The sequence below is a fragment of the Mizuhopecten yessoensis genome, unplaced genomic scaffold (genome assembly GCF_002113885.1).
Source record: "Mizuhopecten yessoensis strain PY_sf001 unplaced genomic scaffold, ASM211388v2 scaffold715907, whole genome shotgun sequence".
NCBI classification, from domain to species: Eukaryota; Metazoa; Mollusca; class Bivalvia; order Pectinida; family Pectinidae; genus Mizuhopecten; species Mizuhopecten yessoensis.
This window is the reverse complement of record NW_018479851.1, coordinates 1-15042: the sequence shown is the minus strand read 5'-3', so window position 1 is coordinate 15042 and position 15042 is coordinate 1. Positions and strand designations below refer to the sequence as shown.

General features: G+C 34.3%; 1 protein-coding gene across 1 annotated transcript; it reads left to right on the top strand.

Annotated features, from left to right (window-relative positions):
• The first annotated feature begins 3514 nt into the window (after window positions 1–3514).
• On the top strand, window positions 3515–11121 carry LOC110441364 (solute carrier family 22 member 6-B-like). The gene is made up of 9 exons (XM_021484480.1): window positions 3515–3572; window positions 4096–4307; window positions 4618–4845; window positions 7084–7364; window positions 8825–8910; window positions 9522–9566; window positions 10216–10330; window positions 10582–10654; window positions 10891–11121. The coding sequence occupies exons 1-9, from the start codon at window positions 3539–3541 to the stop codon at window positions 11107–11109; spliced, it is 1293 nt and encodes a 430-aa protein (XP_021340155.1). The 5' UTR covers window positions 3515–3538; the 3' UTR covers window positions 11110–11121.
• Window positions 11122–15042: the final 3921 nt, after the last annotated feature.

The window sequence follows — 15042 nt, the reverse complement described above, 5'->3', positions numbered from 1 at the left end:
GATACCATTCTATCTTCATCTAATAACTTATATCATGTTAAATTAGTGCTTGAAAGCCTGGACATCTGGGGGAAAAGTCACCTGATTCGCTTAGTTTGCAAGAGACAATATGTTTTTGTGTTGCCTTTGAAGTAAAGATGACAGTGAATAACTCAATCAATGTCATCATCGTCAGCAATTGTTTCCTTGCGATTACCCTTAAAAACATGCTTTATTTTTCATGAATATTTCTGCACGTGCCAATAACAACGATTACCCGAAGTGTTCAAGTCCAATTTAGACCCTAATCTGAACATCAACATGGCTGCCATCGCGGCAGATCCATTGACACCTGTTACCGTGGACTTCTGTGTGTCGTGGATTTGTACATATACATATGTTATTCTATCGTCTGAATGTTGTCACGCTTCACGAGTGTTTACGTATTGGTCATATGATAAAGTCCACGTTAAAACTGTTTATAATTATTTGTATGTAGTGTATTTTTTTCATTTCAGAATATTTTATTGTACTGATCTTCCGTACAAAAGGAATTGGGCAATAGGCATATCCTATATAAGCCCTCTCCTTACAAAACATAACAGTATATACATATCATATAAATGTTACTTTTACATGTGTTTCTTTAAGTATTAAAATAAGAGATTATTTGTACTTTGAATTTGATTTGACAATACATATTTCAAATATCACAATTGTTATAAAAGAGATTATTTTACAAAGTTATTTGAGAATCGAATAAAAACGTCTAGTGTCTCTAATGTAATTCTGAACCGTCTCCACAATATTTATATTCATATTTACGTCTCTTGATTGGAAACCATAAATAAAAGTTTGGGTATTGAGTGGAATAGCATCACTCATCGCTGACAGAGAGTTAAGTCATATTAGTCGTTGGTTAGTATAAAAAGGACAGTGCAGGAAAAAATGATCACGAGCCACATATACAAGCAGGGCTATCATTTTGATGTGCATTAAATAAATCTGAATTTAAATTACTTGCAGAATTTCTTAACTGACATAATGTTATGTTAATTTTTCTATCACCGTGATATTTACAAATGTTACTACATATTGGGTGAACATCATCCATATGGGATGAACGTAAACATTCCTTTTTCAGAGCTCCAAGAGATGTCATAGTGGGAAACAGACTGGCTGGATTGTTCCATTCTGACATCAGTTTCGGAAAATAGCTAGAGTTATATAAATGNTGTTATTAAAGAATTTAAAAAATGCAATATTTTGATGTAAATGTCTTCTTTTACTAAGTTTAACAAAGCCAGTCTCTCTATATAAAATGTTATAGCTCGTTCCTCGTCTTAAACCAGAAATAATGCGTGCTGCTTCAAGTTGGATTGACTCTAAGACGTTGCACTCTCTCTGGGAACAGTTAGCCCATACAATATCAGCATATTCGAGGATTGGACGAACATATGATATATATATTGTTTCAAGGGATTTTCTATCAATCTTAAATTTTAACATTCTAAGTATATTCAGTCTTTTATATGCTTTTTCATAAATATAATTTATATGAGTTGACCAGTTGGCTTTGCCATTGAAAATAAGACCAAGGTGTTTATGATCAATAACGTTATTAATAACTGCATTATTAAAAAATAGATTAGGATGCAAGGTCTCAGAGTCGACCCGCCTTGAGAAAAGTAGAGCCTCCGTTTTATCCGGATTGAAGATGATACCCCATTTATCAGCCCAGATAGAGATTTTACGTAAGTCTTCATTTAGTATGTCAGCAGCTTCCTGTCTGTTTCCCTCTATCAATGCATATAAAGATGTGTCGTCAGCGAAAAGCTTGACATTAGAGATTAAATTTTCTCCGATATCATTTATGTACAGTAAAAATAAAAAATCGCCCTAAAACTGACCCCTGTGGTACCCCCGCCTTTAACGTTTTCCAGTTAGATTTAAATCCATCAAAGACCACCCTCTGTCTCCTATCAATTAAATACGAAGAAAACCGTTTCAAAATATTACCGCAAAACCCATATTTTTTTAATTTGAAAATTAAACCATCATGCCAGACCCTGTCGAAAGCTTTGCTGACGTCACAAAATATCATTCTAGCTTCTTTACCTTTATCCAAGTGCTTTACAATTGCATCATATATAACTAATAATTGGTAGACAGTTGAATCTTTAGGTAGAAACCCTGATTGATTCTTAGAAGCAATATTATATCTTGAGAGATAATTAAACATATATCTAAAAACATTTTTTTCAAGAAGTTTACTAAAAATAGGAGTAACAGAGATTGGTCTATAATTAGATGGGTTACTTCTTGCACCCTTGCACTTGTACACGGGTGTAACATGAGCATTTTTCCATGCAGAAGGGAGAATACCGGAGGAAATAGATTTATTGAAGATTAGTAACAGAGGTCTTAATATAGATTGTATGTAGTGTAAGTGGTGTTGGTGGAATTTGTTCTGTTTTGTTTTGACTTAGCTTGTGTGTTATGTGTGTGTGGGGGGGGGGGGCATGTGTGTGTGTGTGTGTGTGTGTGTATGTGTGTGTGTGTGTTTATTGAATATGTCGTTTGCAAAATGAATGAAACATAAAAGATGAAATAAAATAGAAAGTGGATGTTGCAGATTGGTTGTACTGTTTTTACTCTAGTACCTGTGCTGGCCATTTGGTGCAGCAAATTTTTGCTTTCTTTGACTTTATGCATTGTCTTACAATGTACTCAGTGTTTAATTTTCGTATTTCTAAGACAAATTACCTATAATTCACGATTAAAGTACAGATATACAAGGTACGATGACCAAGTTTAGAGTAAAAGTTCTTAACTGCTGTAGAAATATCACCCCATCGGTGAGTTCAAAGTCTAACTTTTAATGGTAATATTGCTTACTTTTTATGTTTATATTTCAGCAATGTTATTTGTCAAAAAATCTTAAGACTTTTTATGGATAACAGAATTAGTCATTCCATGTAAATGCAATTTTAGTTGATTGGTCAATACTGTCTCGAGAAACGATGATATCGAATACTATACTCGACTTTGTCAGAATGCAGTATCAATGTAACATCAAGGTCGACTGACATAGATATGCAAATTATGACAGATACATGCATAGGAATATGCAGGTACATGCATAGGAATATGCAGGTACATTATCGCTCACTAAATCATACACATGAAATGTTGACAACCAGGATGCTTGAGCCGCATTCGTTTATCGCGGTCTAAACAGTCTTACCAGAGTTGTTCTTTATAGGGACTGGCCTTGAGATCTGACGTTGCTTCATGGTGAGTCTTGATACAAATTTACAAGTGTAGCCTTTCAGTATATTTTCAATGTTTTGTAATTATGTAGGCACTCATACTTACAATGACGAAATGCAAGGGTTGTAAAAGATACGATATTATACCTACAATTTAACCACTCAAAGTCATTTTCAAGGTAATCATGTTACGTCCTGTCGACATTGATGACGTGTGGAATGGTTTAGGAAGGTTTGGCGTGTACCAATTCCAGCAAATGACACTGACTATATTGGCAACCCTTCCAATGGCGTTTCACATTGTATCCGTTGTTTTTATCGGTAAGTAGTATAGAAAGACTAAAACTGTTGATCAATTTCACGCACATGTGAAGTAAACACACCTCAATATTGACTATAAATATATATTAAGGCTTTTTAACAACGAATTAACAATACTCAAAAATAGTTCAGAGGAAATGGTACGTAAACTTCAACATGATATACATCTGACTTCTTGTTAAGAGAATGAATTAAAAAGCCATGAAACGAAAACGTATTTTGTGAAATTCAAACCGGTATATAAATATATCGTATTTATGTTTATAAACAGGCATGTTGTGATTTTTGTAAAGGTTTTTGTTTTATTTATTCGCTAATGCACACGTATTTATTCATTTATTTATTTATACATTTTTGAAGTACACGTTAATAAGCCATTCAAGATGCCAAACAAATAAGACTAGGAAAAACGGCTCTAGATAACGAGTTTCAACTATACCTGTCTCAATAAAAAAATACTATGTATTTTGATCAAAGATATTTATGAAAATAATGTAATTTGACAGTTTTAATGTATTTTTAGGTTTTACACCTGAACACAAGTGTTCTGTAGAACTGCCAGACGTAACACTTGGTGAAGACAATCACAGCATTAATGACGTCATCAATGTGACTGCCGACACATGTAGTATCCTCTTGCAGCGGAATGTTAACGGGAATTTAGTGACAGAAGAAACAGGCTGTTTGTATGGAGTCAATTACACATTCCCAAAAACGTCCACGTTTGTATCAGAGGTAACAGCCTTAGTACTTATTACAGAGAAATATATACAATTCGCAACTTAAGGTTTTATCAGCAATGTTTTTAATGCAATTTCTCGTTTGGTGTAGGAAAATAAAGATATTGTTGTGGTAATTCCACAAAATTAAACATGTCATTGAAATATTCGTTCTTTCTCATCGCCAACTACCAGTTCTTTCGCATTACTTATATTGTTTACAACAGAAACGTGTTATGACCCAACAGCCATCTTTGTGGTCATCTTCTTGCATACCCATTCTAATTTTCACATTTAATGAAAGTAAAAATCGTTTGATTTACCAGTGGGACCTTGTATGTGAAAGGGACACGATTGGTCGATTGTCCCAGTCTCTCGTTAATGGTGGGATGTTTCTTGGGGCCCTGGCCGCACCACTGGCCGATAAATTCGGGAGAAAGCCAGTTCACGTGGCCTTCAACATCGGCTTACTGGCAGTCACCTTCACAATGGCGTTTGTAAAGAATATTACCGCATTTCTTGTACTGCGCTTCTTTGTTGGAACCTTTCAGCAAGTATGAATATTGGTGTTATTTGTTGCACTGGATACTGTTTCGAAAACTGGAGAATTATTAAAATGCTACTGGCATCCCATTGTCGAAAATATCATTGCGCTAACCAAGTATTAAGGCTACAATCGTTTATCGTGATCCAAACGGTTGAACCGGTTGGACCAGAGTTGTTCGTTTACGCGAAAGGGGCTTTTTAAGTCATCAAATTGATTTCAAAATGTAGATCTTGTAAATGAAAATGTTCTCAAGTCGAGCAAAGATGCTGTGATTAAACCAACTTTCTTTTATCTTCATTAAATCATGTGGCAATCAAGCGTAAACACCGAAAACTTCATTAAGAGCTTCCTATTTTTTCCAAATCATTGATGTGAAATTTTTATTACTTTTTCGTTGGAAAAAGAAATCGGGCTTGAGAACAGAATCTTGAAAATACCATGAACAAACGTTTTTAGTTTCAGATGCTGCAACTATTGATGTATCATATCTTATACAATATGAATATAAACATAACCTTTTAAACGCTAGGCATTGTAAACAGTGGGATAAAGATGGTATGTTGTTGTATGCAGTGTATGTCGTGTTATGTACTGTATGCTGTCTTACACATTGAATAAAGTGGTATTTATGCCGACTCCACATAAAACTCAACACATGTATAGAATTGAATAAGGCCATCATAAGATGACAATTTATTATAATGACATCATGACACAAACTATGAAAATGATGTTTACTGTCAATTTACATCCTTAGGTGGGGATTCGACAGAATTACGCCACACCAACACACATATATATAAATCACAAAACAAACAATATTAAAAAAGGGTGGCATGTCAGGGTGGGTTTTTCAATAAGGCAAATTTGGTATAAATTTTCTTACACATTGAATAAAGTGGTATACACTGTATTGTGTACATAAAGTGTGTATATGTTACACAGAGTATGTTGTGGTATACAATTGATGAGTTGGTGTATTGCATATATTGTGGTTTATAATGTCTATTGTAATATGGGTGATATGTTGTGGTGTATAGTGTGTGTTGTTGATGCAGTTTAAGTTGTGATATACACTATTTTGTGAAGGGAATGTTGTCACGTTTAGTTTCGGTATTCAAGATATGTTTTGGTTTACAATGTATGTTGTGGCATACAATGTATGTTGTGGTATAACGTGTTTGTTGTGGTATACAGTATATATAATACAGTTTAATGTGGCATACTTGTAACAATGTCTGTTATGGTATACACAGTATATTCCTGGTATATATTTTGAGTATGACATGTTGTGATATACATTATTTATGTTGTGGTATACAATGTATATGTTATGGTATACTATGTATATGTTATTGTATACAATGTATATGTTATGGTATACAATATATATGTTATGATATACTATGTATATGTAATGGAATACAATGTATATGTTATGGTATACATTGTTTATGTTATGGTACACAATGTATATGTTATGGAATACAATGTATATGTTACGGTATACAATGTATATGTCATGGTATACAATGTATACGTTATGGTACACAATATTTGTGTTATGGTCTACAATGTATATGTTATTGTATATAATGTATATGTTATGGTATAATATGTATATGTTATTGTATACAATGTATATGTAATGGAATGATGCATTGTATACGTTTTAGTATACAGTGTATGTCGTGGTATACGGGTTTGTTGTGTTATACATTGTTTATGTTGTGGTATAAAATGTATATGTTATGGTTTACAATGTATATGTTATGGAATACAATGTATATGTTATGGAATACATTGTATATATTATGGTATACAATGTAGATGTTATGGTATACAATGCATATGTTATGGTATACAATGCATATGTTATGGTATACTATGTATATGTTATTGTATACAATGTATATGTAATAGTATACAATGTTTATGTTATGGTATACAATGTATATGTTATGGTATACATTGTATATATTATGGTATACAATGTATATGTTATGGTATACAATGTATATGTTGTGGTATACAATGTATATGTTATGGTATACAATGTATATGTTATGGTATACATTGTTTATGTTGTGGTATAAAATGTATATGTTATGGTATACAATAGATATGTTATGGTATACCATGTATATGTTATGGTATACAATGTATATGTAATGGAATGATGCATTGTATACGTTTTAGTATACAGTGTATGTTGTGGTATACGGGTATGTTGTGGAATACATAGTTTATGTTATGGTATACAATGTATATTTGTGTATACAATGTATATTTGTGTATACAATGGTTATGTTGTGGTATACAGGGAATGCTGATTACAGTAGTGACATTCTGGCTGGAATTATTTCACATTGATTCTCGTGAGGACGTGGGAATTGTAAACGGCTTCATGTGGTCGAGCTCCGTCAACGTTCTTACTCTCGTTGCTTTTTTGCTTCGAAACTACGACTGGAGAATCCTTCAACTAGCATTGTCTGTTTTCTCAGTTTTCAGCCTGGTAGAAATTTTGTAAGTACTAAATGAATTAAATGCATTACCAATAAGTCTATCAACGTTCCCACTTGATACTTGCTATGGGTAGTTTATGTTATAACTGCCACTATTATATCACCTCTATACAGCTTTTTTTGTCTGATTGTAACAAACTGCCATGGGTTTTCGCCGACAACGACGAGACGTCATAAAACTAAAACATCATTCTGATGATGAAGACTTTTGGGGGTTTGTGAGCTAATTCTGACGATTGAAATGAGAGAAAAATACTCTTTCATGCCAAGAGTGTAGGGTAAGGAAATTATTCCCGCGGGATCTTCAAATTGGTGCAAAACCCGATTTGAAAACCCTTGGTTGGAATTTCCCTATCCTCCACCCTTGGTAAGAAAGAGTCTTCGTTCGTTTGTTAACATTTGTATGTCAATCCCTCAAACAGCATGATGTGTTTCTTCTCACACATTTAAATAATCGCAGAGACTATCATATAAATTGTATGTACAATTAGTTGCAACCATTTGAAATATTAATGTATTTATTATATATACATGCATTGATAAGAAAAACTGTTTTATGCACTCTTTGAAGCCTGATGGATGAATCGCTGAGATGGCTAACTGCAAACAACAAGATGGCACAGTCTCACGCACTCATCGAGAAAATTAGGAAACAAAATAAAAGGAACACACAGATCTTATCGGAAGCTGATCAGAAAGAAACTGACATGAGACCTCTGTCTATTGATGCGGTTGGAAAAGTAATCTTCCCTTTACGAAGTAACCCGTTAACGGATCAAACCACTGTCATGGTAGAGGAACACTGGTCACAACTGGTGACAGACAAAATACTGAGGAAGCATTCACTGATTACATGGGGTTTGTGGTGCGTACTTCATAGTTAAGATCTGTACCAAACAAAAACATGTTGTAGACTTTTAGTTTGATTTCCAATGTACGTGTAAATTATTATTACTTTAACCATTTTCCCGGCGAATATATTTAAATACAAATGTGATTTGATTTAACGCCATGAAATAGTCTGTTTCACATCATTCGCTTTTCGAACGACAAATAAATAAATATTTAAAGTAACTATTCTTGCAGAATCCCCTATAAAATTGTCAATCCCCAATATTAAAATATATTTCTGTATTTATACCGGCAATTAAAGACATTATGGAGAATATTTCTGGTATTGCAGACAAACAGAAATGAAATAAGGACTGATGATAGAGTGGCTGATTAGACCAGACTCCAAAATAGAGGAAATATACATATTGCAATAACTTAAGCCTGTTCATAACGCCACACTCACGCCATATATTAGCTGTGCTGCATATGATACCTAATACATGATATTAATATTTGTTTTAAAGTGTAACTTACTACCTCAATTTGTATAAGGCAATACAATATAATGTGCTATCTACGATAGCTTACAACCTTATCTAATAAGAAGTGATATACTTTGTTGTATAGGGTAGCCAACAACCTCACGTACTACGGGATTGTGATGATGACTCCCAGTTTCGCTGTTGGTCGCTACCTCGGTTTCTTCCTCGGAAGTATTTCGGAACTTGTTGGCAATTTCATCTTGTTGTTTTTTATTAAACGGTAATTTGCATTTGTACCCTTTGAACTGTGTTGATATATTGAGACATATATCATTTGAATTTGAGTGAACAGGACAATAGTTCGTTCCCCTTGCAATATGCGAATGAGGCAAACCTATTGGCGCGGATACTCTAAACTATTTGCTAACAAAATTTGACTTTGATAGTTAAACCTTTTCGTTTTGAATTCACAGTCTAACTCAGACGTTAGATATTTGCAAAATAAGCAATTTATATTCAAAGAAACTGACCTATGATTAAGCTTCTGTTTATTGTACCTGAAGCGTGATTTAATCACATGTCATAGTTCATGAAAAAGAAAATCATTGCTCAACACACATTATAAGTGAACATGTACCGGGACCTGAACTTCCATCATATTTTCTGTTGGTATACCTTGATAGTGTTGTAAGAGTAGAATATGTTGTTGTGTGTTTTCTTAGCGGGATATCTATTATTATTTCAATCTTAAGACAAAGAACATGTATTGATACATGTAACAAACTGTATATATCATTACAGATTCACCCGGAAAACGACCATAATTATATTCCAATTTGTAGGCAGTGTGGCACTACTTCTCACTATCATAACAATCCACTTTGACAGTAAGTGAAGTAATTTAATACTAACTGGTTTATACGTCATTCCAAAAACGATCATTCCTGATGAATATTCCTAAACATCCAGTCCTGTTACATTGTGAATACTATCGAAGATGTTGGATTTTGACCTTTAACTAACCGTAGATCACAACCAAAAGGTCAACGTGTGAATTGAATAATTGAATAAGTAAGAGGATAAACGAATAACCTATTGTTGAATGTCTTATATATTCGTTTAAAAATTAAAAATGTAACAAAATTACTTGACCGGTGCTGTTTACGTATGTCTATATTATAACTCATATTTTCCGCATATGCTATCATTATACCCGTGTCATTTTCTTGCCATATGTAATAATAAAGAGGTCACAGTCTGAACAATTTATGTGACCTCACAACTTCAAGATGGACTTTTTGTTTACTTGAAGATGGTCAGGAAAATATGGTACTGTGTAGTTTTCAATGTGTTCTCTTAAAATATCGAGTATGATTTAAAAATGGTTATTGAAATTGTTTCGATTCTATATGACATTACAGACAATAACGAGGTGAGTCTTGAAGTTTACATTATACAGAGTTTTTATATAAGTACTTGTTAGAGATAAGTATGTAATATACATATGATATTAATTATCTACAAAACGATTGACAGGTGATGTTGTCCGGATTGTTGAGGTGGTGCTGTTTGCCGTCGGTCGGGGAGCGATATCAAACTCATTTAGTGCTATCTACCTGTACACTCCGGAACTTTTCCCCACAAACCTCAGGTAAGGTATATAGTATTTTCAATTGTCAACATTGACCATGACTAGTACAAAGGATTAGAAACACGCTATTTCAACTGATAAAACATACATTCTACGAAACATGAATGATAAGCTAATATTATACATGCCGATGTACCCGGGTCTCAGTAGAACAGGATACATACATATATGAATCTATTGCGAAAGTTACAGAATTATATTTTATTGATAATAAGCTGTACTGTCTATGAGTTAACTTGTTCTATTTACAGGAACGCAGGTCTCGGTGTAGCATCGGCCGCTGGCAGACTATCTGGCATCATAGCACCATTCTGCGTCTATATGGTAGGTTTATTGCCATATTTCACAACAAGAGTGTTGCTTTATTAGTTGTTTTTTTCAGCAATCATTTAAGGAATCAGCTCCTGCATTTAGTTATTTGAAAGGCGCATATCATGAAAAGCTACCTGTAACTAACCTAGCCCTTTTGCTAATAAGCAACTAGATGGAAGAAATTTTATTATATATTTATTTTCGAAATTTGTTCTTTTGTTATTTCGTTTGTTTCACATGTGTTATAGATGGAAGTGGCTCTATGGTTGCCATCGTTACTATTCGGTTCATTATGCCTGACATTCTGTTTCCTGATCCGGTGTCTTCCGGAAACGAAAGGGAGAGAACTACCACAGAAGATTGAGGAAATCTGGGAATGGTACAATCATGACCACCACAGACAAGCCATTGATACAAATACGGTTGATCACGAAGTATTTACTACTTCACCTTTACAACAAACATGAACATTTCAAAAAGCTTCACTGAATAGTTACATGTAATTTATTAGCACACAATAATTTATCACAAAATAATAAATAAACAGTAATTAACTATTTGTGCTGTTGTAAAATTAAAACTTAATTTATTGTACCTGTTGTGATGCACTTATTATGTATACATAATCATTTGAACGATTTTTATATGAATCAACATAGTCAAGTGTATGTTTTTATTTACCACAGTTAGAATTTGCTATCAAATTTTGTCAATTCATGTATCATATAAATTTTTAAACAGAAGTGATACGATAAGCGATGCAAGTTAAAGTGAACATTGACAAGAAAAAAAAGGTTCAGTATTTTCCAAGTTAACTACAAGCGAATGTAGAGTCATTGATCAGATGAACCCGAGATTTGTCGTGATTCAAACAATTTGCACTTTTGCTTTGCATAAAATCATTTTCAATTCAATGGAACACAAACTCAATCAATAAAACGTCGAGAGAAACACAGTTGATTTTGATTTTCTTGCAAATAGTGATTACTATCATCACTCGATCGTGTAGTGGGGAAACAAACAACAAGATACTACCTAAGTGTAAATAAAACCATAGACGACTTTCTGTTACAAGTATGTATTCATTAGCTCTCGATTGTTTGGTATTTAAGAGTCTGTTGATGTATTAAATATTAAATAATGCTAATATTCAAGAATAGATCATCTTTAATCTTATGCTGTTGTTTAAAGCTTGCCGATTTTTAAAGTGAGTTTGTGATTCTTTTTTGAAATTTGTAATCTTTCAAGTTGTGATTATTTATGAGATGTACCTCAGATTGTGCTTTTCTAGCTCCTACAGATAAATCATTTGTAACAGGTACATAGAGGATCACCATGATTTCTGTTTGATAATAATGTCCAAACCCATTCAAACAATTTACCGACATATAAAGTTTATATGAAAGCTGTTAATTTCAGACGCGATGACACTTACGGGTCTTACCTATTGAGTCGAGTTGTTTTCTTATCCCTTAAGTAGAAACACATTCTATTAATCACAATTTTTTAACAGCTTTAAGTTTCAATCACTTTTATTTTCTTATTATGACGAACATTTCATCTAATTTTCATTACGAGTTACTGCCCCTTACACATTAGTACAAATGTGGTTGCACTGTTTAGGGAGATCTCCCTGCTTGATTTACCGAAAGAGCAAGTCGACGTCTAACCTGCAATGAAAGCAATACGGGTAGATAAAGTAAAAGAATGAGACAGCGTTTTATGTCATGGGGTTTCACTAGAAAAGTAGTAAGGATTCATTTGAATTTTTATTTATTACAGTTATACGATAGTATGTTCAGATGTTTGCTATTTGAAAAATTGTCTTTTTAAGACGGCTAAAATTTGTACAGTTTCTGCTTTGCTTCCCTCGTTGAAAGATGCTTACAATAACTAGCGGGTTTTGTCGTAATAATACCCAAAGAATAAACTGGGGTTTCTTGTGTTTTTTACATTCCAAATGTTTTATGCAATGTAAACTTGCAAAATAACATGTTCAAGACATGACGTCATGTTTTTTCGTCTTATTTTCCTATTTTTGTAGATTGGATCAGTACTAGCTATAAGGAGTTTTTCAATCTGGTAAATACTCATAAACAGTATTACTGTTATCAGATTAACACCAGTTTAAAACAGTGTGTTAGAAGCATCTGATCTTTTTGATGGATTTGGATGGATGTATTTTATGTGGTTGTTTCACGATAATTTAACTGACGATCAGATGTGGTGGAGTGCTATGTTGGCTAGAGGAACTAGAGTTCTGTTTTGCCAGACCAGTAGTTAGAACCGATTTTGATTTAAATTGGTAGTTTTATAGCTTGACTTCTCTCTGTTTTAGATATTTCCTACCCTGTGGTTGTTAAATTCATTTCACCAGTTTATTGTTTGTTAGATATGTTTAATTATTGAAAGGCGCTAGGAAGGGATTTCTTTCGGTTCTTTATTTCTGTCATTCATATGAGAGAACTGCGGCATCAATTGGCGGCGCCAAGATATATATATTTCTTGTTTCATTTCATCGATTTAATCATTGGATATCAACCGATCAGTTCCAGTAAGTACGTTTGTGAGTAGAGCTTTGTGAGGGAACCTTCCATATCATACAAGTGTGTGAAACATAACGAAGTGTCTTGACAAATGAATTGAAAAATACAAACACCAAAAATGAAATACCAAAAGCGCTTGTTAATTTTGACCTTCTCTGACCTTTCACGCTAGTAACTTTCATGAATTCATCATCGCTCATAATGTGCGGGGAAAACCAATCTTTTTCTCAACCTTATTGCAAAATGGTGTAAACCGAAGGATGACGTATGTATTCTTGACGTCACTCAATTGTTATTGTTGTACCATTTGTATCATATTCAACGTCGTATTTAAATGCAGGAAATCATAAACGTTTCTGGAAAGACACACCATGTCCTTATTTCACGGTAGATAAATAAACAGGTATACATAATATACTTACAGGGGTAGTAGTACTTTTACACTGAACAGAGAGGCATACATTATTTACCAAGGATCGCCACCAGGCTTTTCCTTTACCTTTCTTCTAACATCAAATAATCAAGCATTCTTTATTTGTATGTTCGTCATATATCTAATGTTATTGTAACTGTTCTCATACGAATCAAACCATCATAAAAATGACCATGGAAACCGCTATCAAGTGTCTGTGATTCTATCATGTTAGACATGGACACCGTCGTCATGTGTTTGTGATTCTATCATGTATGAGATGGACACCGTCGTCAGGTCTTTGTGATTCTGTCATCTTAGACATGGACACCGTCGTCATGTCTTTGTGATTCTACTATGTATGCCATGGACACCGTCGTCATGTGTCTGTGATTCAATCATGTTAGACATGGACACCGTTGTCATGTGTCTGTGATTCTACCATGTTAGACATGGACACCGTCGTCATGTCTTTGTGACTCTACCATGTATGACATGGAAACCGTCGTCATGTGTCTGTGATTCTATCGTGTTAGACATGGACACCGTCGTCATGTGTTTGTGATTCTACCATGTATGACATGGACACCGTCGTCATGTCTTTGTGATTCTGTCATCTTAGGCATGGACACCGTCGTCATGTCTTTGTGATTCTGTCATCTTAGACATGGACACCGTCGTCATGTCTTTGTGATTCTGTCATGTTAGACATGGATACCGTCGTCATGTCTTTGTGATTCTACCATGTATGACATGGACACCGTCGTCATGTCTTTGTGATTCTGTCATCTTAGGCATGGACACCGTCGTCATGTCTTTGTGATTCTGTCATCTTAGGCATGGACACCGTCGTCATGTCTTTGTGATTCTGTCATCTTAGGCATGGACACCGTCGTCATGTCTTTGTGATTCTACTATGTATGACATGGACACCGTCGTCATGTGTCTGTAACTCTATCATGTATGACATGGACACCGTCGCAATGTGTCTGTGATTCTATTATGTTAGACATGGACACCGTCGTCATGTGTTTGGGATTCTATCATGTATGACATGGACACCGTCGTCATGTCTCTGTGATTCTGTCATGTTAGACATGGACACCCATCATAAAAATGACCATGGAAACCGCTATCAAGTGTCTGTGATTCTATCATGTTCGACATGGACACCGTGTCATGTGTTTGTGATTCTACCATGTATGACATGGACACCGTCGTCATGTCTTTGTGATTCTGTCATCTTAGGCATGGACACCGTCGTCATGTCTTTGTGATTCTGTCATCTTAGACATGGACACCGTCGTCATGTCTTTGTGACTCTACCATGTATGACATGGAAACCGTCGTCATGTGTCTGTGATTCTATCATGTATGACATTGACACTGTCGTCATTTGTCCTGTGATTCTATCATGTTCGACATGGACACCGTCGTCATGT